At 36.3% G+C, this 27,081-nt stretch overlaps 1 protein-coding gene across 1 annotated transcript in view; it reads right to left on the bottom strand.

Moving 5' to 3' along the window:
- Nucleotides 1–27,081, bottom strand: part of LOC128652451 (CUB and sushi domain-containing protein 2-like) — a 1,617,569-nt gene that overhangs the window by 414,013 nt on the left and 1,176,475 nt on the right. Inside the window, 1 exon segment of the mRNA XM_053705390.1 lies at nt 23,392–23,580. Coding sequence (XP_053561365.1) covers nt 23,392–23,580 — 189 coding nt within the window.

The following is a 27,081-nucleotide window of genomic DNA, read 5'->3' as shown; positions in this document are numbered from 1 at the left end:
TTGACTCAGAACTTTCTTTTGCTCCTCGCAATAAGTCTTTAGCTAACTGCTGCTTTCACCTTTAAAAAATCTTTACATTTGTGAATTCCTCACGCAAGACACAACTTATTCACTTCCTTATCATTTCCCACCTCTGCCAGGCTCATCTTTCTTAAGCATTGCTCTACATCTGCTGCACCTCTTTGCCAACACCTCTTTTTGCTTCCCTTAGCCTAAATTATAACATTTTGACCCTGACATGCAAAGCCCTCACCAACACTGCACCCTCCTGTATTTCTGCTCTTGTCTGCAAATACTCCGCATTGCGCCTCTCTACTCTGCCCTAGATCTACTTCTCTCCTCATCGCTTATTACTTCCTCTCACTCTCGTCTACAAGACATTTCTAGAACTGCACCTATCACATGGAACTCCTTGCCTTTCTCAATCAGACTTTCTTCTAGTCTCAAAAACTTCAAGTGTTCCATAAAATCATATTTGTTCAAGGATGCATACAATTTACTTTAAGATGTTTCTACTACTAGTTTCCCTCTCCCTCAACTTTTTCATGTACTTCCTATAGAATGTAATCTTACAAGTCCACCTGTCCTGTTTATCATTTAATGTAAGGATTGCTTACAGTGACTCAAGGGCAGGACCCTCTACCCTTATGATTTATGTAAATGTCTTCTGATTATTGTACTCCATACTGTATTTACTTAATGTTACAGCACTGCGTAATAGGTTGGCGCTTTATAAATAAAAATTAGTAACAATAATAATGTTTTAGTTATGGTTAATTAGAAAGGGGCAACATGTATTTATTTAGAGATATCCAAGCTTTATATAAGTTTCAAAGAACTTACTGACCTTAAAACCAAGGTATTACAGGATGTCTGATAAAGAAACAAATATTGACAGCAGAGGACTGGAAAATGTTTTTTCACTAACAATGACCATTTTGATGTTAATCAAATGAAAAATAGTTGTCCACACATCATCGCTCTGTATCAGTTCACAGCTGGTTCTGCTAATGAGTGTTAATCAGAAGATTCATGGATGCATTAGACAATCTATTTAATTTATCAATAACGCGAGAATAGTTAATTCATTTACTCTTTCCTCTTAGCAACAAACCACCCCCAGCACTGATAAATGTAAGAAACAATAAGAATTCAAGGGGTAATTATTTATTTTAATCAAGAAGGAAGCTGATTGTTATTGGTTTTACCTATAACCATATTACAACAATATTAAAGGGTAACTACTGTCACCAGAACTCTTCAACACATCATTATTTATACCACATTTATACCACATTTACAACAGGTGTTGTAATATAATAGTAAAACCTTATAATTAATTTGCTGTTTTAAAGGGTAATTCTAATGCAAAAATTACATGCTCTAATTAGTTTAAGGATTTTTGCATTATAGACGCTTGGTAACAATGTGGTAACAAGTAAAGGTGTTAAACGCATATTTAAAGTCCCACTTATGAACTGCAAGACCGAGCAGAACATGGCTCAGTCCTACTTGGGAGCTGCAAGGCTTCCAGCTCTCAATAATGACTTTACCTATGTGTCTAACCTATTTACACACAATAAGCTGGGTGGGTGGGGGGGGGGGTAACGTACAAATTACATGCCTTTGAATTTCTCTTCAAGGTGCCTGCTGGAGGGCGTTCTAGACCTAAAAAATCCTACACATTTTTAATCTCCCTTTTCCCTATTTTCTTTGCTTTCTCTGCATAGAGCACTGGGTTTATAAAAAGACACCACCCTGCTTTGAGGTTTTGGGGTTCTGTAGTAAAGCATGAGGATGCATAACAAACCCCTAAAACCTCCCGTGGTACTAATGCTTGTTATTTAGTACCGCAAAAATCAGTAATATTTTAATTTAAAAAAACACAGCTAGCGCAGATAGCAAAAATAATAATAACAAGGGTAAGTTTTTAAAACATATTTATTACATTTCCACAAAAACTGTAGTTATCTGAGACATGTGATAACATTGCCACTACAGCAAAAATGGTTCCACCTACTGCACCTGCTGCTTAACCTTTATACATTACTGTTTACTTAACAATTCCATCAAAACCTCTAATTGCTTTTTAGTAATTACACAAATGTCACTGTATAATAATTACACAACAACTCACCATGTAGCTAGCTCTCTGTATCAAATCCCAATTTGACAAAGACACAGCTGATGCATCAAATTCTTCTCTGGAATCTTACACCCTCTACTAAACCATCAAATTGTGTATAATGAGGGAGAATGTCTGACTCTGGTTTAATATTGCTTAGCAAGTGCTTTGGATATTACTAACTAGGGATGCACTGATACCGATACTAGTATCGGTATCGGTACCGATACCAAGTATTTGCATGAGTACTTGTACTCGTGCAAATGCACCGATACTTAAACCGATACCTCCACTTCCTACCCATATGCTATCTTGTGGCGTTTTTTCAAACTGCATGTTCCCATTTCATTTTAAACTGGAGTGGAGACTAAACTAAAAATTGTTTACTACTGTTCTGACAATACAAATTGCTGTTATTTGTATTATTGTAGGAGAGATCACTGTTCCTCGTTCAGACAAACCCCTGAAGTACTGGGCAGTTAATAAACAGATTTCCAGCTCTGGCTAAAATGGCCCAAAAATATCTTTCTGCCCCATGCAGTAGTGTGGAAAGTGAAAGACTGTTCAACTTAGAGTCAAACCTCCATACAAATATCAGATTGATGTTATATAACAGCCCTAAAACCCAATTGTATTACCCCTTTAAATTTAATATTTTATTGTAATATTTTTTATTTATAAACATGTTCAGTGAACTTTTTTATTATTTCATAATGTCTTTTGAATTACAGTCCTTTATAATTATAAAGAAGGAATCTTAAATAATGTTTCTGTATTGTGCTTGGTAAACTGTCACATGACATTAAAAAAAAAGTATTGGTAATTGGTATCGGCGAGTATTTGAAAACAAGTATCGGTACTTGTACTCAGTCATAAAAAAATGGTATTGGTGCAACCCTATTACTAACACATTACAATTTGTTTCTTTGTTTCTGTGTGCTCATATAACTTAAACATAACAGACTTTTAAGTACTATACATAGTTGTTCACATTTAGAATGGCAGCACCTGGGCGTAAGGGCCTAATGACGTGCTATGAATACCATACAAAGAGCTAGATTACAACTGGAGCGCAAATTTGCCCGTTTGGGGGAGCGTATTAGTTGATCAGATATTACAAGTGGTTGGTTATTGCTACCGCGACCTCTCGGTAGCAATTAGCACTCTGAAAAGGTTAGTTCTCTGGTTAATTTTCCTAAAGTACCCCAAATGCCCTAAAAAAATTAGCTTTTTTTTTTTTTATATAAAACAAAAACAAAACTGCACTAGGCAGTTTTGGGGCTTTAAAGTTTAAAGTGCCTATACATTGAAGTCTATGGGAACTGTGTGTTAGACCGCAATGTAAATATATATGTATATGATTATAATATATATATATATATATATATATATATATATATATATATATATATATATATATATATATATATATGTGTGTGTTTGTTAATATCTGTATATACACATATTAACACATAAATGCTAAACTCAGATTTTACCTACATGTATATATTCATATATATAGATATATATATATATATTTAAAAATGCTGCCCATCGCTGCGCTTCTTACCCCCTTCACTGCGCTTCTTACCCCCTTCACTGCGCAAGGTTCTGATGTGGTCTGGGGGTGAGATCACATATTTGTTAAGGTGAGATTACATATACGGCGTAGGTTTCAGTGCAATTGCGGAAACACATGCCGCCCGTAAGTTCACCTCACACATTGGGTGAATCACATAAACAGTGGCGGCAGATCATATACTGCCGTATGTCAGATAAACCTGTGACGTTCAGAAATGTGCAGAAATAGACATTTCTGGAGTCACCAGTGATTTACTGCAGAATATGAACTGTCGGTGCCTAAGAAAAAACAAAAAAATATTTAATCGCCTGTAAAAATCTAATCCGCCTCCAAAAAATTAACCCGACACGTCAAAACCCCTATATCCACCATCCCCCCACATCGTAACTAATAATAAAATGTATTAACCTCTAAACCGCCATCCCACTAAAACGCAATCTACCTATTTAAACTATAATAAAGATGGGATAAATGCACTACAGCACAAATCCCATAGGGGGCGCTTCCTACTTAATACTAAAGCATACACAAAACAACATAAAAAAACTGAACAGATTGTCCATAAATTCCAGATAAAGGCAGCTGTTTGTCGAAGGAAGGTCCAATCCTGGAAAGTGATGATCTGTGAAAAAGAAACAGAGGCACCACAATGGCATAGTACCACCAAAATAAATGATAATGATAAGGGCAAGAAATTTACTCACATACTTAATGCACCCAATGGTGCTAATGGGGCAGGCTGGAACTTTGCAGTAGTCCAGCTCACTGTAATCAGCCAACTGTAGTATATGGTCAGGAACTTCTTGAGGAGACACTACCACCACCTATTGTAAGGATGAAGAGCAAACAACCATAGCCCAATACCGTACACACATAGTAACATACAAGCATAATATTATACTTGACCCTGTGTATTGGTATTAAAAACTATTGATATGTTGTATGTTGTGGGGGGAGATCATACAGATAGATTGTTTTATTTTATATGTATAATTCTTGTTTATCCCTGCTCTGGGGTAATTGTTTACTGTTGTTACCATGTTGTCAGGGTTTGTTCCCTGTTGTGTTTGCCATGTGCTGCTGGCAGCCATTTTACTCACCTCTCTTCCTGACTATGGTGCATTGTGGGGGATGCTGCTCATTTCCTGCACTTCCTTTTATGGCCAGACTGGTGTGCATCATCCATGTGAGACAGGATGCACTCTCAGAATTGTGATGTCATCACTTATTATTTAAAGGGCCTCTGTTCAGTATGCTTTGCCTTTGCGTTGTCTCAGACCTGTTTGTGAGAGCTCCTGTGTATTACCTGGCTGCCTGACGTCCTTCCTGGTTCCTGATCCATGGCTTGTTCCTGACTCTGCTGTTTTCCTTGTTCCTGATTCCGGCTCGTCTGACTATTCGCTTTGGCTCCTGACTCGGCTCGTCTGACTACCAGCTCTGGTTTTGACTCCTGGCTTGTTATTTGACTTGTGGACTTTTTATTATTTTTTGCTATTAATAAAGGTGTGATTATTTTTGTACTTTTCGTCTCAGTCTGATTCCTGAAACCCTGACACATGTCAACTAACAACCAACTGTTAACACACACAGATGATTCTGATTAATGGATTAACCTATCAGAGAGTTTGTTACCATTTATATAGCAAGTGTATTTTAAATGTTTTTTGTATAGCCTGAGATTTTATGCATACACTTGCTGCTGTGGTGGATTTTTGCCACTTTTATTTTGGAACTCTTTGGAGTGTTTCCAACTGTTCATTGTGGAGTTCAGTCAGCTGGGCGGCTGTGAAGTCCCAGTCTGTTTGTACTGCACCTGTGCTTCCTATCTTGTAAGTACAATCACACCTTACTTACTTGCCCCTGATAAAACAGTAGAGGGCTATGGTTGTTTGCTCTTCATCCTTACAATAGGTGGTGGGAGTCTCTCCTCAAGTAGTCCTGACCGACCGTACACTACAGTCGGCTAGTTACAGTGAGCTGGACTACTGCCTGCCCCATTAGCACCATTGGGTGCATTACGTCTGTGAGTACATTTCTTGTCCTTATCATTATCATTTGTTTTGGTGGTACTAGGCCATTGTGGTGCCTCTGTTTCTTTTTCACAGACTATTTAAACTAATTATCCCTAATCCGCTAACCCCCACATCGCAAAGTACCTAATAAATGTATTAACCTCTAATCCGCCATCCCCCCACATTGCAAACTACCTAATAAATGTATTAACCCCTAATACGCCATCCCCACACATCGCAAACTACCTAATAAATGTATTAACCCCTAATCCACCAACCACCCACAACACAATCTACCTAATTAACCTATTAACCTCTAAACTGCCATTCCCCACAATGCACAAGTATTAATCTAATCACCCTAACGCCCACCTAACCCCCTAAATTAACCCCAATTACATAAAATAAATAAATAAATAAAAATCACAAAAATAAGACAAAGTAACGTAAAAAAATAATAATAAGATTAATATAAAATAAAAACACTAATATTACAAAAAATAAAAAAAATCTAAGATTACAGAAAAAAATAAAAGAAATTATCCAAAATAAAATGTAAACCTAATCTAATACCTCTATAAAAACAAAAAAGCATCCCAAAAATAAAAACACCCCCTAATTTAACACTAAACTACCAATAGCCCTCAAAATAATAAAGACATAACTTTAAAAAAATCTAAAGGGGCATTTGTATGGGCATTGCACTTAAAAGAGCAATCAGCTCTTTTGCTGCCCATTGAAAAAGAAAAAAAAGCCCTAATATAATAAAAAAAATCACCCAAAAAATCTAAACAAAAAACTAAACCTAACCCCAAAAAAAGTACTCACCGTTCCTGAAGTCCGGACATCCATCTTGTTCCAGGCGGAGAAAAGTCTTCATCCTGGCGGATCTATCTTCATTCATTGTGGGGCCATCTTCTTTCTTGTTGCCGGAGGGCCTTCCGGTGTGCAGACCTGGAGCGGTGGTCCTCTCGGCGGCGGCCATCATGCAATCTTTGCTGCACACTGAAGATTGAATGCAAGGTACCCCTTTCATATTGGGGTACCTTGCATTCCTATTGGCTGAAAATTTAAAATAAACCAATAGGATGAGAGCTATTGGCTGTTGAAATCAGATTTAATAATAATATGGAGTAAAGTTTCTCAATTCTCGCCACGTAAGTCCTTGCGCTGAATATGTCATACCGACTTGCCATGCCGGTTCTATGTTAGTTTATGGGAGTAAAAACAGGGGACGATGGGTAAAATATACGTGCCGCATATGGGATCGCTCCATCCTTCTATAAAAAGCTGACGCCCGTTTTTGCGGGCGACACCACATATGTGATCGAGCCATGTGACGCCATCAGAACTAGGCTCCGAAAGGAGCCTATGGAAGCGCGTTCTCATGCGAACTTCCATTTGAATTGCGATTAACTTGTAATACCAGCGCACATAATCGTGCATGCAAGCAATATTTAGTGCTCCACTTGTAATCTAGCCCTAACTGGGGCAGTTAAAGGATCACACTAAATACAGTAGAATTGAGAAACTGACAAATACACAATAAGACAATGCAAAAGCAATTACTTTGAATATGAAATGAGCAGTAGAATATTTTCTGGCAAAGTTATTCCAATTTTCCTTCCCATGTATTATGTGACAGCTATCAGCCAATCACAAAATGAATATACACACACACACACACAAATATATATATATACTGTACACTTTTGCAAATGCTTAGTAGAAGCTGGAGCCCCAGAAAATGTGTATATAATATGATAATGGAAGTATATTGGAATATATATATATATATATATATATATATATATATATATATATATATAAAGTTGCATGTTTTATCTGACTCATGAAACTTTATTTTTGACTTTAGCGGCCCTTTACAATAACGCATTCTATTAAACATATGAACGAGCACAATTCAAACATCATAAAATATTTTTTGCACGTAAAAGATATTTAAAAGCTGTTTAATGTGATTTTGAAGCTAGGGAGTACATATCTGTGCATAAATTGGACCATAGGGACTAATTACACATTGGGTGATAAGCAGAAATCTCACTACTTCATTGGTGGAGAGTGACACGCATAACACACATAACAAATATCTGTTTATTTATTTATATATTTATTTACAAAAACAACAATTGTAATTTCTATTTAAATGTCCTCTTATAGACGAAACAAAGAAAAAGATGAATTTAATACCTCTTTAAAGGTATATAATTCCAGTGTATGATTGATAGTGCCACTTTTGTCTTTCAATGTTTCCTCAAACAATATGAAAGAGGGTAACAGTGGAAAAGCCTTAGAAAAACTACTGAAACATGACAGCCAACATATGCACAAAGCCAGACAGTAGCTAGGTTATCACAGGTGTATTAGGGCATAAGCTACAAAGGTCTGGGCCTAGGGCAGAAATAAACATGAACTGTCTCCATGCATAAAATATCCCTCGTCTCCATTTCTGATTCCTTCTGTGTAATGTCCCCAGAATGTGTTGGTGAAAAGAAATACGAAGCAATACATTAGGGGGAAATACAGGCAGCTGAAGAGAGGAGGAGGGCAAAAAGGTTATAGAGTAATTACAACAACACAAGGCCTAGCTACAACTCTAATTCCTTATGCAGACACCTTTAATAGGAACAACGTACTGGTGTGCAACAACCAGTATATATTTTGCGCAACTATAGTTTAAGTTTGCAGGAACATTCAATGTGATTTTCAGGTGCTTGTAACTTTAATGGATGAACAGAACACATTTCTTTGAAATTTACCACTTTTGTGGGCACCCTCAATGACTTGAAAATTGGAAGTAAATTGGTTAATTTTTTTTTAATAAATTTTTTATTGAGGTACAACTGAAGTTTAACAGATATAGCCATAAAAAAAAAAGATCAAATGGTACATAACATAGACAATCGGGCTACTGCAAAGTATCAGTTACATAGTTGTTGAGACGCCAATTGGCGTTTACAAATGTCAGTATTGGCTCAAAATATAAGAAGTATAGATAACATATTAACTTTATTAAATGAACCAGAATTTACATTTATATATTGTAACCTCATTTTATATTTTATTTATTTATTCCCAGTTATGTAGGACACTTTAGACAAGTGTCCTGACCACTAATCATTCAGTGCAACCCATTTATATTAATGATATCCCAATGTTGGGATCAAATCATATTTGGGTTAGTTATTAACTTACCTCCTTTAAGAAAGAGAAAGAGGTCTATCGAGTCATGTTAGGGCGTATGTAGGTGAGAGGGTAATACAGAAAGGTCTCCTGTCAGTGTGTTAGTGATAAAACAGGGGGGGGGGGGGGGGAGGGTAAGGTTAGGAAGGAAGGGAGAGAGAGAGAGAGAGGGAGAGAGAAAAAAAAAAAAAAAAAAAAAAATTCCATTTATAGATCTAATATTGTGCTCGTTTATGCGTTTATGGGCGATGTGATACATTCCACTTATTCCAGATTTCTTGGTGTAATTCAAACTTGTTTAGGCTTCTGAATGCAAACTCTTCCATCTTTTGAATGTGATCAATGATTGCAATAATTTTTGAGGATGAGGGGCATGATGTTTGTTTCCAATCTCTGGCAATAGCCAATTTAGTGGCCATAAGAATATATAGTGTAATATTTTTGTCTGCCTCAGACATTTCAGGTAGTTTATGATGCAGGAGACCCACGGAAGGTACTTGGCTCAAGGGGATACCGAGTGAATTAAGGGTGTTAAATGCAAAATCCCAGGCCTCTTTGATTATAGGACAGTCCCACCATATATGGGCCTGTGTGCCTAGGTGTCCACAATTCCGCCAGCACATGGGGGATGCTGTCTTGTAAAATTTATTCAGAGTGATCGGGACAAAGTGCCATCGAGTGGTTATCTTATAATATAGCTCCCACAGAGTTGCACTGTGTAGGGTTTTCTTTGCTTTAACGATCTCACCCAGCCACATCCCAATCTCACTATCTATTTGGAGTTCTCGTTCCCAGGCCTTATATTGGTTGTGCTTAATAGGTTGTAGAGGCATGATCATGAGATTATAGTGGAAAGAAAGAGAGCCCCTTAATAATTTGCCCAAGTTCCATCTTTGCTCCCATCTAGTAGGGCTTCTTGCAGTTTGTCCCGAGAGTCCCCAGACTTTAAGAATACTCGCAAGTCTAATGAATTCGAACCTCAAGGAAGAAGGTATGGAAAGGATAAGCTTCACTTCATCAAAGGGTGTAAATTGGTTAATTTATTGCGCGCCCGCAAGCTGGTTATTTCTACCTCGAGCTGGCTGGTTCATTTTCTAAATGTCCCCCAATTGCCCCCCAAAATTTAGTGTAGTGTGCACTTTAAAATTAAAAAATAAAGATGCTACATTTTTATTTTAAATTAATAACTGCAGGAGGCAGATTTAAGGGGTTAAAAGTGGCAGGTGTGGGGTGTGTGTTCCCAGTAAATATATATGTATATGCTTATATAAGTATATACATATATATTTACATTTGTTGCTCATCGCTGCATGACTTACGACCTTCACTGCACTAGTTCTCATGCCGTGTCTGACGGCATGAGATCAAAGCTCCCATTGGAGTCTTTGGAAGTGTTCTCTTGTGAGCGCAATGCTTCCGCATTGCACTTAACTTGCAATACCAGCAAACATTTGCGTGCACTGGTATTACTAAGTTGAGCGCAAATATCACTTTCGCTAACGCAATATTTTGCGCTCAACTTGTAATCTAACTCTATATATGCATAGTATTAAGGTTATTCCCCACCTAACCCTAGTCATGGGTGCTCGCATGTTGAAGTCTAGCTTTCACTGCGTTCCAGTGATGTGGTTACATATGTGCAGCAACTCTCCTTCAGATACCTGTAGTGAAACCTAGGTTGCTAAACGGTGGCACCCATAAGCAGAGGGAGGTGCATGAATTATATTTAATGTGTAATGTCCCTTTAGCCTAACCTAAAGTTAAAATTGCTGCACAAATATTTATGACATTTGGCATGGTCCTCTTCTCTACTACGTATGTTTTTTTTGATGAAATGATCAGTATTAGCAAAGCCATAATGGTTTAGTGAAAATTTACCACACTTTTATACCCTCCCTCCTTCCTGCTGGTCACCTCTAAACCAATAGCCATGCTAATCATCTGACAGTGTTCTGTATGCTAGCACAGCTATTGGTTTAGAGGTGGAAATGTCACCTCATTGAGTTTATTTGTAGCGATGGTAAACACTCGGATTTGCCATCACTTTAAGGGCTAGATTACGAGTGAAGCGCTATTTATCACTCCTGCTCACACGTTAACTCCTCAAGAAGTAAACTTTATATTCGCGTCGGGTAGTACGCATATTTCAAGTTGAAAGTAAAAAGTTTTCACACAAACACTAACCCGATGTGCAAAAAAGGCCGAACTTGGAATATTGCGACCGCGCCAATGTATTCCCCCAAACACTTCAATGAAGCGTGAAAATAGGAAAATCAACCTAACACCAATCAACCAAACGTATTCCCCTATGTGAAGAACATTGGAATGTGAAATATTTAGAGTCAATATATAGTTAAACACTTTATTAAATATAAATATTGTATTAATATGGTTTTACATGTTTTCAGCTACTTGACTGCAAAGGGCTCCAAGCACTTATACATGTCTATATATGTATACATATGTAAATACATACATACATACATACATACATATATATTTATATATATATACACATAAATACACATATACTGTACATCTGTACACACACATATGTGTATATATATATATATAGTCCAGATAGAGGACAGCACAATCTTACACCAATTCAACTGCCAAGGTGCACTGCAAGCTAATTCGTATCCTCTCCAAGAACACAGGCACTCACTGGTCTTTATAAAAGGTAATCCTTTATTCAATCCATTAAAACGATAATAATACCATGACGTTTCGGCACATCATCGTGCCTTTATCAAATGTAACAAAAATATTAAAAGCTTCATATCAAACTTACCCCAAGTCACCACTTAAATACTACTGGAATTCAACACATGCCGCCAGTTCACCGTGTGTAAAATCGGCGTCTGACGTCATCAGGGAGCGCTAAACTGTGCGCCCTGTGAGATCGTGGAGCCGACGTTGCCATGGCAACATGTAAACTATACACGGTTTCTCGGCGGATGTGTAATAGACCAATAGATATATTTGCATATCGAGTGTGTCGCCGATTACACATATTAACGGAGATCCCCATACTTATTTTTAAAGGGGCAAAGTACCGCAAATTTCCAAACTAATGGACAAAACGATGACTATATCAGCGCAACACTCCAAGCAAATAATGCTAAAATCAAAGTGCGTAAAAAACATAGTGTATAAAATTCATAGTGTATTAGAGAGGAGCATTAGTATAACATTGTATCCATATCATAATAAGTGAAAAAGATCAAGAAAGCATTTGATGTCATAGAGACAGTAAACTACATCAATTTTCATATAAAGTGAAATACTAGCTCACAGTCATGACTACTAGTACTATGGTAGAAACATGGGAACAATATGTGAGAAACAATTATATGTCCTTTTTTGAGACCCATACGCTACAGCAGGAAGAATATGTATACTCAGATTATGTTGCAAGGACAGAATTTGTCTAGTAGAAGGGGCTAAAGTCCAGCGAGGTATTGAGGCCATATGGAGAGATGGTATTCAGCCTGTAAATCCACTTGGTTTCGCATTGTAATAACAGGTTCCCTCTATCACCTCCTCTTGGGAGTGGGGGTATATGATCTATAAGCATTGTTCGTAGACTGGAAACTGCATGTTTATATTAGATGCAATGCCTAGCTACTGGTTGTTCTAATTCACCAGTGCGTAGGGCCTCCTGTATTGCACACCGGTGGTTTGCCATACGCTTGCGGAAGGTTGTTACAGTTTTGCCGATATATACCCTGGAACATGGGCAAATAATCATGTATACTACATATATGCTGGTGCAGGTAAGGGGATGACTAATGTCGAATCTTTTGTTGATGTGAGGGTGCTGAAAAGAATTGCCCCTAAGCATACCATTGCAGGTCACACATCCAGAACAGGGAAAACAGCCCATCTTCGTGGGTTTAAGCCAAGTGTCCTTTGATAGCAGTGGAGGAGATTCCTCAGGCCCGGAGGGTATCACCTCTAGCCAGGGTAATATTAATAATAGTGAACACTCCCATTCTTTTTTAGGAGTGGAGACACGATCGGCAGCAAAACCACCAACTATTCCCACTACAAAAAGAGAAGTGAGGGAAGAAAAATCAGAAGGGGGGCCACAAAAAAACAATTAGCAAGGAAAAAGTAGATATTATATTTAACCTTAGTAGCAGACATTTGAATGAAGCGGAAGTATCCCTGTTAAATCGAGGGCTATCATTCATACCGACCCCCAAAACTGATTCTTTCGATATGCTGGTGGATATACATAAGTTACAAAGGCAGCTGAAACTAAGAGATCATTTCAGAAATGATACATATGTCCCCACTCCATTCAAGAAGAAATCTACTTTTGAACCTGCAAACACACATAACTCCATCAGAGGATTCACACGGGCTCTTAGCCATGACATTAAACAAATACCCCAACTTAAGAAATATTCTAACTTGAGTAAAGCTGAAGCCCAGGCACTCACGGACCTGAAAAATGACACATCCATCATTATCCGCCCTGCGGATAAGGGGGGAATCTGTTGTCATTTTAGACTACATAAAGTACAGGAATGAGGCACTTAGACAGTTAAGAGATAGCCAAACGTACAAGAAATTAACTCGTAACCCTACATCAACGTATAAAAGGGTCATTGACAGATTTCTACAGCAGGGCTTTGAGGCAGGTATACTCAGTGAACAGGAGCAGACATTTCTTACTACAGATTATCCAAAGGTTCCTGTACTCTACTTACTGCCAAAGGTGCACAAAACCTTACAAAATCCACCTGGCAGACCGATTGTGTCTGCCAGGGGCTCAATTCTGTCCAGTTTGGCCATATACATTGACTCGCACCTCCAGCATGTTGTTAAGCATACTGAATCCTATTTAAAGGATTCCCCAGATATGATTCGTATTCTCAAGGAATATGTTGGTTTAAGTGTTGATGATGTGCTTGTCACCATGGACGTGGACAGCCTTTACACTGTGATACCTCACCATGAGGGTGTGGAGGCTGTCAGGTCCATGGTGACGGGCAATGATCTGTACAATGGTCCACCCATAGAGTTCCTTTGCGAAATGCTAACACATTGTCTTGAGAAGAACTATTTTAAATTTGAAAATGACTATTTTTTGCAAATCGCAGGTACAGCCATGGGTTTCGAATGTGGCACCCACTTATGCAAATCTCTACATGGCGTGGTATGAGCGCACTCTGATGCGGCCACATGATAATAGCAACATCATGTATTACACACGCTATATCGACGATGTGTTCTTGGTGTGGAGAGGTGGTGAGCCAGCATTGCTTGAGTGGGTGTCACATTTGAATACCATGGCTTGTCCAATCAGGTTTAAGTTGGAATACAGTACAGCATCTGTACATTTTTTGGATCTCAATATTTTCAAAGTTGATGGGTATCACTCGTTTTGGTACCTCTCTTTATACTAAACCAACTGACCGCAATTCCTTGTTGGATGCGAGGAGTTTTCACCCTCTGCACCAAAAGAAAGGGATTGTCACCTCCCAACTCACTTGTGTCATTAGGAACAATAGTGAGTTACCTATGCTACATCAACAACTGGAAGAAATGGACACGAAACTAGTGGAGAGAGGCTACACTAGAGAGATGGTCAAGAGGGCACGTGATGACCTTATGGATCCTACTAAGCTGGAAAAAAGGCAAAGGGCAACCAAGTCAGACCCTGACCGGATCAACATGGTCACTACATATACATCAGATTCGAGACACCTCACTGAGGCGGTCCGGAGGCATTGGCCAGTTGTAGGCAGTGATCTCACACTACCATTTGGGAGGGTGGCTGCCCCCAGAATAGCATACCGAAGAGCAAATAACCTAAGGGATATACTGGTTAAATCAGATCCAATAAGAAATTACAAAAAGGACACTTGGCTTAAACCCACGAAGATGGGCTGTTTTCCCTGTTCTGGATGTGTGACCTGCAATGGTATGCTTAGGGGCAATTCTTTTCAGCACCCTCACAGCAACAAAAGATTCGACATTAGGCATCGCCTTACCTGCACCAGCATATATGTAGTATACATGATTATTTGCCCATGTTCCAGGGTATATATCGGCAAAACTGTAACAACCTTCCACGAGCATATGGCAAACCACCGGTGTGCAATACAGGAGGCCCTACGCACTGGTCAATCAGAACAACCAGTAGCTAGGCATTGCATCCAATATAAACATGCGGTTTCCAGTCTACGAACAATGCTTATAGATCATATACCCCCAGTCCCAAAAGGAGGTGATAGAGGGAACCTGTTATTACAATGCAAAACCAAGTGGATTTACAGGCTGAATACCATCTCTCCATATGGCCTCAATACCTCGCTGGACTTTAGCCCCTTCTACTAGACAAATTCTGTCCTTGCAACATAATCTGAGTATACATATTCTTCCTGCTGTAGCGTATGGGTCTCAAAAAAGGACATATAATTGTTTCTCACATATTGTTCCCATGTTTCTACCATAGTACTAGTAGGCATGACTGTGAGCTAGTATTTCACTTTATATGAAAATTGATGTAGTTTACTGTCTCTATGACATCAAATGCTTTCTTGATCTTTTCACTTATTATGATATGGATACAATGTTATACTGATGCTCCTCTCTAATAGACTATGAATTTTATACACTATGTTTTTTACGCACTTTGTTTTTAGCACTATTTGCTTGGAGTGTTGCGCTGATATAGACATTGTTTTTGTCCATTAGTTTGGAAATTTGCGGTACTTTGCCCCTTTAAAAATAAGTATGGGGATCTCCGTTAATATGTGTAATCGGCGACACACTCGATATGCAAATATATCTATTGGTCTATTACACATCCGCCGAGAAACCGTGTATAGTTTACATGTTGCCATGGCAACGTCGGCTCCACGATCTCACAGGGCGCACAGTTTAGCGCTCCCTGATGACGTCAGACGCCGATTTTACACACGGTGAACTGGCGGCATGTGTTGAATTCCAGTAGTATTTAAGTGGTGACTTGGGGTAAGTTTGATATGAAGCTTTTAATATTTTTTGTTACATTTGAAAAAGGCACGATGATGTGCCGAAACGTCATGGTATTATTATCGTTTTAATGGATTGAATAAAGAATTACCTTTTATAAAGACCAGTGAGTGCCTGTGTTCTTGGAGAGGATATATATATATATATATATATATATATATATATATATATATATATATATATATACACATACATACATATACATGTCTAAATATGTATATGTATCTCTGCAAAGGTAACTGCTGAAGTAATACTGTCTCTAAGGCAACATTAGCAGCCATTATATATCTGCTGTAGTAAAATAGCCAACATTAACCGTCTAAACAAATCTGCTTCATTTTTCTGTACCCAAAGCAGTAATTTTAAATGGAGAAAAATTTGTATTTGATAGTCTGTGTGATCTAAGTGAAGAATAAAGTCATGATCAAAAGCTTTGTAGTTTAAAATATAATATTTAAGTGTGCTGCTAATTTATAGATTAGTTTGCTAAGCTTTTTTCCCATTTCTTGATTTGAAAGAAAAAGGAAGGAATTGATTTTCTGATTTATTTTCCTAGTTAAAATCATTTACTTAACTATTCATAGGAAGTAAAGTACAGCTTGCGTTGCTTAGAAGTCTTCTTAAGGTCTAAACAAAAATATTTAAAGGGACACTGAACCCAAATTTTTTCTTTCGTGATTCAGATAGAGCATGCAATTTTAAGCAACTTTACTCATATTATCAAATTTTCTTCATTCTCTTGGTATCTTTATTTGTAAAGCAAGAATGTAAGTTCAGATGCCCATTTTTGGTGAACAACCTGGGTTGTCCTTGCTGATTGGACAGCACCAATAAACAAGTGCTGTCCATGGTTCTGAACCAATAATTACTGGCTCCTTAGCTTAGATGCCTTCTTTTTCAAATAAAGATAGCAAAATAATGAAGAAAAATTGATAATAGGAGTAAATTAGAAAGTTGCTTAAAATTGCATGCTCTATCTGAATCAAGAAAGAAACAATTTGGGTTTAGTGTCCCTTTAAGTTAAGTTACAAACAGTAGGATAGATCAGATACGATTTAAACCTTAAGAAATTCATTGAGAGACTCCTTTCAAATCTACCTCATAAGTCGTCCGTGATTTGTGAAATATGGAACAAATACCATGATCTTTCCTGACTCATTGTGTATAAGTTTTATGCTGTAACAGATTTTCCCACACGTATAACGATTGTAATGACTTTTACAAACAAAATCCTTTTTATTTAAAAAGATAGCATCACTGTCAATGTGAGATCCTGTAAATCTGATGCCTTTGGAAGCATCAGTGGTTATTTAAAGAGGCGACATAAAGGTTATTTTGTTTCTTGTTTTTTTTTTTACTTGCATACAGAAATTCTGAAAACTATATACTGAGGGCTCCATTTATGAAGCAGATGCTGCTTCGGGTCCCATTGTTTCACGCTAGCCTGAAACGGAAGTTAAGAAGCAGCGGTCATAAGACCACAACTCCTTAACCTGTCCACCACCTTTTAGGATATGACCAGGATGATTGACAGCCCTTGCTAGCTGCCGATTGGCCACTCTAGATATATACAGATATATATATAGGAATATATATTTATAAATACATACATAGAACATATTTTTCTATGTGCAGAACAAAGAAATGTGAAATATTTACAGTTAATACATAGTTAAAACCTTTATTATATATGAATATTGCATAAATATGCTTTTGCATGTTTTCATCTACTTAATGGCAAAGGGCTCCAATGCACATATATATATATATATAAAATTCCAGGCAGAGTATGGCACTCACGAATCTTTGACCGGAGTGCTGCAGCAGGAAAAGCACACACAACACAAAGAAGCAGGCACCCACCGGTATTTAAATAAAGGATATCTTTTAATCCCACAAGGTTTGAAGTTTCGGAGTATTACCTCCTTCCTTAGACATAACAACTTGTTATGTCTGAGGAAGGAGGTAATACACCGAAACGTCACACCTTGTGGGATTAAAAGATATCCTTTATTTAAATACCGGTGGGTGCCTGCTTCTTTGTGTTGTGTGTGTATATATATATATATATATACTATATGTCTTATGTGTGTACATACTGTATGTATTTATGTGTTTATAAATAGATAAATACATATGTACACACACATATATATATATATATATATATATATATATATATATATACTGTTTTGTGGACCCAGGACATCCTTGAAATCTCAATGTATCCTTCCTGGTAAAATATTTTATAAATAAAATATTTTATCAATAAATAATATCCATCTTTATCCATGTATATGTATGTTTCTCTATGTTAATGCCCTTTGTCTGCCTTATTTTCCTAACACATGAGACTTCCTATCTCATTCTAGCTTAAATCGCAATTGTGCTCAAGCTATCGTGTTTACTTTCAACTCGTAATATGAGCGGTAAGCCCGATGAGCGCAAACCCTCATGATATACCCCTTATTGCTCGGGCGCAAAAATGTATAATCGTTTCATTATTCAGGTATGTTATTTATTACAACAGACAACATTTCAGCAAGAGTTCAAATTGGTTACAGATACCAGGGAATATGAAAAAGCCTATATAAACAGGCCAGATTGAGTATGAAGACAAAAAGAGCTAATATGGCAGTTGGCTGAATGTCTAAATGCCAGTGTCACACGCAGTCCATTATGGTTCAGACTTGATGACTATAACCACCTTTTTAGGCATACTAAGTTTTCTGTCCTGAGCTCCCTCCTTTAGCGCATCATCTCTGTGCTCCTGCTCTCAACCGCATCCCTTCTTTACTGTCCGCTTTAGGCCATAATTGAGGGCGAAATGGTAGGAAGAAGAAAGGAAAGACAAGCAAGTGCTGAGGAGGGTGTAGTCATTGAAGTAAAAATTGTGGACCTGCTTAAAATGGTCACTTTGAAGTGCCATGACTATACTATGACTAGTGTGCCTAGGGCAACATATGCCTCTGCCAGGGCCCCTTATGAAAGCTTAACATTAGTGGCATATGGCATAAAATGTTTTTATTACAATTTTAATACTATTCCTGCACAGATTATTTGATGCTTATTCAACCAGAAATGAATGGCTTGATCTTGAGAACCCAGGAGTTATGTAACTGTTCATTTGCCTTACTTGATACATTGCCAGCTGCGGCAGCAGGCTGCTTTAGGTAATCATGATGCCTTTCAATCTGCAGTTACAAAGGCAATGTAATGTGATGCAGAAAAATCCTGTTTTGGGAATTATGTTTTTGGAAATAACACAGCAGTGAAAAATGATTGTGAATGTGCAAAGAGTGAGATGCTTTATTGCCGAGTAACAGGTGTACTATTTGCTAGATATGTGCACGGGCAAAAATGTGGTTCGTCCAAAACATTTGTTTTGAATTTTTTCAAATGTTCGGTTTGGACAAATTTTGTCTATGCAGGCATTCGGTTTGGACCAATATTGGATTTAGATTAATTACCATTATTTTCAATCGGAACAGCTAATATACAATAAATATTATCAAAAATCTTACATTATAGGATTCAAACAATTAAAGAAACCTTTATTTTAATGTTAAAAGAACATACAACTCTGTATGACTAAATTGCAGCATTTAGTGCCTGAACGGCTGTCTCTAACATTATTTATACTATAGCAGGATTGGACAGGGGACAATGGGCAAATTGTTTGTAAAACCCTGTACATCATTACAAAGGAGCTTATTATCCAAACAAAAATAACTCCTTCCCCCATTCCTCCACCTTTTTTTGGCACCAAACATCATGAAAGAATGAACAAGTCAATTTTCTCAGGCAAACATTAAAGGGATACTGAACCCAAATTTGTTCTTTCATAATTCAGATAGAGCATGCAATTTTAAACAACTTTCTAATTTACTCCTATTATTAATTTTTCTTCTTTCTCTTCATATCTTTATTTGAAAAACAGGAATGAAAGCTTAGGAGCCGGATCATTTTAGGTTTAGCACCTGGGTAGCGCTTGCTGATTGGTGTCTAAATGCATCCACCAATTAGCAAGTGCTATCCAGGGTTCTGAATCAAAAATGGGCCAGTTTCTAAGCTTTCATTCTTGCTTTTTCAAATAAAGATACCAAGAGAACAAATTAAATTTTAAAAAAATAGGAGTAAATAAGAAAGTTGCTTAAAATTGCATGCTCTATGCGAATCATAAAAGAAAAAATGTGGGTTTAGTATCCCTTTACTTATTTTTTCCTGTAATGTATTCGGCAGTTTGTATATCAAACAACTCAATGGGGTAGATTTATCAAATTTTTAACTGATAATACGCTGGAATCCCACGTCAAATTCGATGCGAGATTGATCCACCGTAGTTAACAAAGCATCAATATCATCAAATGTTGAAACGTGTGACGTAATATACGATTCCACGATCTCAATCCGACGCAGATTGATGCTTGCGTCATTCCAGATGTTTCAAATTCACATTCGACTTTATTTGACCCTCTTCCCAATTTATTAAAAATTTAACAGGTACACTCGCGTCAATTCCGACGCAGCGTACCTATCGTTCAAACCACCACCCTTGAGGCCGAGAATGCCATAGAAATCAATGGGAGTCTGAAAACACAGAAAGGTTATGTACGATGCTGCAAGACAATGAAGCATATTAGATAATAAAAGTAAATTAGAAACTTTATTAAAATTGTATACTCTTTCTAAATCAAACAAAATTGGTGCAAAGTATTGCTCTAAATTTGTTGCAAAATATTGCTCCAAATTTGGTGCACTAGTAGATATAGGGATAAAAATAAAATAAATACATTACTATTTATGGATTATGTTGCATCTTTGTCTCTCATTACAAAGCAAGGGGACAATATTATTGCTCCAAACTTGGTGCACTAGTAGATATAGAGATAAAAATGAAATACATAACATAATATAGCTAACTTTCTTTCTTTTTTTTTTTGATACATCTATTTGCACGTGGTTTAAGGCATGTAATACAAGTCCCACTCTCCACTTCGCACCAAATTTGACTCAACACTTTTCGCACTAAATTTGACGCAATACTCCTAAACAACCCACAAACTAGTGAAAGTTTCCACCACTTTTGACTGGGAAATGCATAATCAAATGATTTATGACATCAGTCAATCTGATTTAAATATACATTTTATACTAATGAATTAAATTGCTCAATACTTGTGTCATTGATCACTCATCAGAATTTGTAAGTGCCATTTGTTACGTTGTGTATTATACTTTGAAAGTATGTATATGTGAAATTAGTATTAAAGTTAAACGTTAATGATGACATTAGGACACACAGTGTAATAATTTAGACAATGATTTTAAAATTCAAATGATGTTTGACTCAATAACATCTTAAGCTGATAGCTCAAAGGGATAGTTTAACATTAATCTGTCATGATTCAGATACAGCAGAAATTAAAATCACCTCTTTACTGTCATGATATTTTTAGCGTTTTTCTTCCTTCTCTTTAATTTAATTTTTATTAAGAAATGTCATCTTATATGTCAATCCATTTTATAACACCGGTGTAGGGGTGGTGTTTAAAACTAGACTGCATTCAGGAGGGGTTACACAGATGCAGAGAGAAAACTGGCCCAGCTCTTAAAATAACCATTTGCAAATAAATACAGTAGGAGTATTGCGTCAAATATGGTGCGAAAAGTGATGCGTCAAATTTGGTGCAAAGTGGGACTTGTATTACATGCCTTAAACATGGTGCAAATAGATTTATCAACAAAAAAAAGGAAGTTAGCTATATTATGTTATGCATTTCATTGTTATCCCTATATCTACTAGTGCACCAAATTTAGAGCAATACTTTGCACCAAATTTGAAGCAATAATATTGTTTGATTTAGAAAGAGTGTACAATTTTAATAAAGTTTCTAATTACATGTTATATTTGCAATTATTCATGCTCAGAATAATAATACATTTACACTATATACATATAGTGGTATAAATAAACACAGAGATATGAAAGACAACATTGTTTGAAAAAAAAAAAAGGAATTTAGGGACATGTAAATATGTTTGCAAAAGATTTCTGACATAACACATATAAATATACAAGTATGTGCAAAGATATATGTATAAATTCTAGCATCAATAATCATCTAAAAAAAGCAAAAAAACATGAGATAGGCATATCATGATTTATAGAAATACAAATTAATGTATGTGGAAATATCATATATCAGTTTTTGGTATAACAAATACATAGAAAATAACTTTCTATGAGATATTATTGTTTGTTCAGGTATAAATATAGCTAATTCTTGGACATTAACAGATGAAAAATAAAAGATTAGCTTTAGAGAAATCTGCTTGTTCATGGACAGTAATGACATGGTATAAATAAAGTTGTAAAAAACAGAATATCCGCGACATTGATGACTCTTATTTATCAACAGTCCCATGCTCATCGCTCCGTACTTGACGCGCGTGTTTTTGACAGACTTTTTAATAAATAAGGGCATCGTATGTAGATTTCCTGCAGCGATGTCTGGCGAGCGTATTGACTCCAGCTAATGCGTTGAGATTGACGCAATGATAAATAGGCCCCAATGAGTCAACAAATTCTGATGAAATTTAATTTGTCTGAACCCTGAATGCACATCTCTATTATATGCTGTAGTAAAAATGAAATAAAGTTATATGTCCCATGCATTTTAGAGAGTCCCAAATATTATGGGATGCCCAGTCTTTAAATAATAGTTGCAATTTAATGTTTGGTTATACCTAGTTGAACTCCTAAAGTAGCAAAATTCAATCTGTTTTCTATTTATTTGACTTCTAGACTGTATTTGACTACTTGAGTGCCAGAAAGTAGCAGAAGGCTAAAAGCAAAGAGTTAAAAAATTAAAGCAAAGTCATTCACTCATCTGTACAGAGACTATCATTTTTATGTAGGGTTTTAACCTGATCTGATGCACCATGTCTGTTAATAGTGGTTCTCAACTGAAGCAAAACCTAGATGTAAGCTTATAATACTGGAGAGAGAAACAGGGTGAAAGCACCAAATATTGTCAACTAATGTAACATACCAGTTACTGAGGAATTCTATTGGCAGATGATTATATTCTGAATAATAAATGATGAGATGATATGTTGCTACCTCTATAACCTATTGTTAGAACTTTGCCTGGTACACGAGGGAGATGACATCATGCAATAGGAGGTATGAAATTAAAAGTATATCAGTCAGAATTTTTTTTCCAAGTCTCTAGTTCTGAAACAGGACATTATGTTTTCAAATCTGAACCAATAAAAATAAATTACTCAAATCTGAACCAATAAAATAAAAACTTAATCCAAGCATTTACACATTTAAGTGACTAATGATATTTAATATGTCATCAATACAGCAACACCATGAAAAGATGAAGTATCACAAGCTATATGTATAGAGGGACTAAGCAAAATTAAAGCACAGGACCACCTACCAACACACCTTGGGAGAGGCGAACTCCACACACGCCGTCTACCTCCCAGGCAAGTGATGCGGGATGCTCCTTCCAGACGGTACCCAGGAAAACAGGAGAAGGTCAGAGAATCGCCAACTCCAAACTGAAGACCCTTCCTAATACTGTAAGCTGGTACTTCTGGTTCATCGCAAGGTTCCAGATCATACTCTACAGGAGAAAGTTAAGAATTTAAGCCCAGTTTAGTAATACCCAGTAACTGGTTATTAATGATCTCTTAGAAACCCATTAGTGTGTATACAGAACAATAGAGCAGGAACTCACATAATATTATGGTATTGGTTTCAGGATCTAATACAGTTGTAAAGTACATTTCAAAGTAATATTAGTTAGGGAACAATGTTAATAATCAGGATATAGTTAGTATAGTTAACCATTACTTAAATAGACCTTCTGCTGTAAAAAACAAACAAACCCTCTTCTCTTTAATGTGCTCCCAATTATCCATTTTAGCTGCTGGAGTGTATTAAATTGTTCTTTTACCTTTATTTTGCCATTTGAAATAACTGCTTTTACAGTTAAAACCTCCACTTAGACAAAAACTTTAAATTCTGCGGTAATGATTATAGAAAAAAGCTATATAAGCACAAGGCATCAGAAGAAATCAACCTCCCAAAAAGGGAGACCAGCTTTTCAGATTAAAGGGACAGTCAACACCAGAATTTTTGTTGTTTAAAAAGATAGATAATCCCTTTATTACCCATTCCCCAGTTTTGCATAACCAACACTGTTATATTAATACACTTTTTACTGCTGTGACTATCTTGTATCTAAGCATCTCCTGACCGCCCCTAATCACATGACTTTTAGTTATTATCTATTGACTTGCAGTTTAGCCAATTAGTGCAGTGTCTGCCACAACTCACGGGCGTGATCACAATGCTATCTATATGGTTTACCTGAACTACTCTCCCCTGCTGTGAAAAGCAAATACAAAAGCATGTGATTAGAGGCGGACTTCAAGGGCTTAGAAATTATCATATGAGACTTTCTAGGTTTGCTCTAAACTAGAATACCAAGAGAACAAAGCAAAATTGTTGATAAAAGTAAATTGGAAAGTTGTTTAAAATTACATGCCCTATTTGAAAAATAAAAGTTTTTTTGGGCCTTGACTGTCCCTTTAAGTTTTTTTGCAGTTCTGTACTCATTTCTATAGCTTCTATGCTTTATTATATCCCTTTATTCTCTGCCTTCTTTCTCCTTCTTTATATTTTGATACTTTCTTTCCCATTCTCCTCAATCTATATAACTCCCATCCTTTTCTCTCTTAACCATTTATTTTTCCTCTTTTCCTCTTTCTGATTTTTTTTTTTACTTTGTCTCTCATGTCTATTATTCTACCTCACACCTTTCTTAATCTTTCCAGTATATTCCATTCCATGTCTTTCTCCATCAAACCTGCCTTTTGGCATCTCCAAACTATCTATTTCTAACAATATTATTTCTCTTTACCACTGTATATTCCAACACCTCTGACACTTCCTAGCTTTTTTCCTCTAAATTATTATTTCCATTCTGACTCACTTATACTGTATATTTTTATTTCACCTTGGTCTTTTTATTTCTTGCACTCCTGTCGCTTTCTAGCCCTGTCTCATTTACACTTTTTTCTTCCTCAGGCCATCTCTTATTCTCTACAGGTTTGTTTTTACCCCAGTTGTAAAGGGTTGAGAACTAGATTGCCAAGGGCATAGTCTGATTGCGCTAGGATAGGGCTGAGGATCCAGGGGTTGGGGCTATAAAAATTTTGGTGGTGTTTGGAACTTCTGAATGGACTGTCATAGGTATGATTGCTATAGGATAGGGCTAGGGTTCCAGGGGTGGAGCTAGATCGTTTGCAGTGGTGTATGGACATTCTAGATGGACTGTTATAGGTGTGGGTTTGGCAATCCTGGATTTCTATGAGAGAAACTGAAACATACATTTTTAGTTATATGAAGAATGGACTTAAGGACAAGAGCTGTAAATTTGTGAAAATAAAGCAGATCACGGGATAATTGGAGCCCTGCAGAAGTCTTCTATTTATGTGATTTTGAAATTTCAACATTTCTCTTTAAAATCAGGAGTTTTATTGCTGAGGGATAAATCTTCTTAGCTTCAATCTAATTTAATTTTTAAAAATCATACACTACTTAAAATGAGCCTATTTTAAACTAATGCAGTCTGGCAGCTGGCCGGCCAGAAAACCAGCCCTGAAATACAGTATGTTGAAACTGTCTATTCAAATTTGATATAATTCATTTTCTATAGTGTTGTAATGTTACTGATTTATAAAGTATCCACAGCTGGGCACACAGTAAAATAAACCATACACAGTATCTTTTTAAATATATACTGTATGTGTATTTCACCACTTCATAGTACATTATTGTTTAACATGGTAATATAGTTATATCTTGCATATTGTACATTAAAACTTTATTAACTATACCATTACTTTAGTCTGCAAACTTATTAACAGGTATCCTGCAGAAATCTTTGTGTAAATGTATTCTAGAATGCAGTTCATAGAAAGGTTCTCTGCTAATTTTTTATTTTGTTTGTTAGAATGTCATGAAGTCAGTGTAACCTTTGTCTTGGTGTTGTATACACAGATGACAATGACGATAAAGCATTTTGGAACATTGCTGGTGCGTATTTCATCCAGCTTAAATTTTGCTCTGATATTACAAGTCACTGGTTAATAATTATAGAGTGAGGGCTAGTATGGTACACGCAGCAGTAATCATGTCACATAGTACAGATGCCTATTAGGATTGATTCATGTAGGATATCAATATGCAAAGCCTCACTAACGCAAATCTCCCAGTCAGATAGGGGAGTTTTTCATTTACAGTATATTGGTAAATTCTTGCCAGATTACTTGTACATGTAGACTGACACATATACATATATACATATATATATATATATATATATATATATATATATATATATATATATATATATATATATATATATATATATATATATATATAATCAAATACACCTTGCCATGTATCGTATTCCTATGCTCCTTCCTAACCACCTCAAAACTTTTTTATTAACCCTTTGTAGCCTATTTATTAAATATTAATTCAGCCTCAATCAATTTATTTCTATGCTATTTTAAGGTAATTTGAAAGTATAGTAGCAAGTGATAATACTTTCTACTGGATTTTCAAAAACATTCAAAGAGAAGGCAATAACAGATTATATGCCACTACACCTTGTAATGCGAACACAAGTGCACTAATACAGCTTTGAGCTTGCACGGAATTGCAAGAATATAGCTCATTTTATATGTATCAGGTACATTTAAATAATTTGGTTAAACAATTAAACCAACAACTTATACCACACAATAACATATTATCAAATGTGTTTGACTTATATCAAGCAATTTGTTTACAGCAGCAGACATGTTGCCTTGGCAACAAAATCACATGAGCTCATAACTTGTTTCTAGTATACCATGTTATGAAATAATAACACAGACAAAAACTTCTAAAACCACTTTTTAATGCTTGCATTATTGAACATTTTTCTATATGCACATATCTCATTTCATTATTATTTAATGTGCTGCTTTACAACTTGGATTTATATTTATACTTAAAGGGACATAAAACAGGTTGAGATCTGTGCATATCCTAAAAGGGCTAACTAAAC

This window comes from Bombina bombina, chromosome 3, assembly GCF_027579735.1.
Source record: "Bombina bombina isolate aBomBom1 chromosome 3, aBomBom1.pri, whole genome shotgun sequence".
In the NCBI taxonomy this organism is placed as follows: domain Eukaryota; kingdom Metazoa; phylum Chordata; class Amphibia; order Anura; family Bombinatoridae; genus Bombina; species Bombina bombina.
Note: the sequence above shows the minus strand (reverse complement) of the source record. Positions and strands in the feature narration are given on the sequence as shown.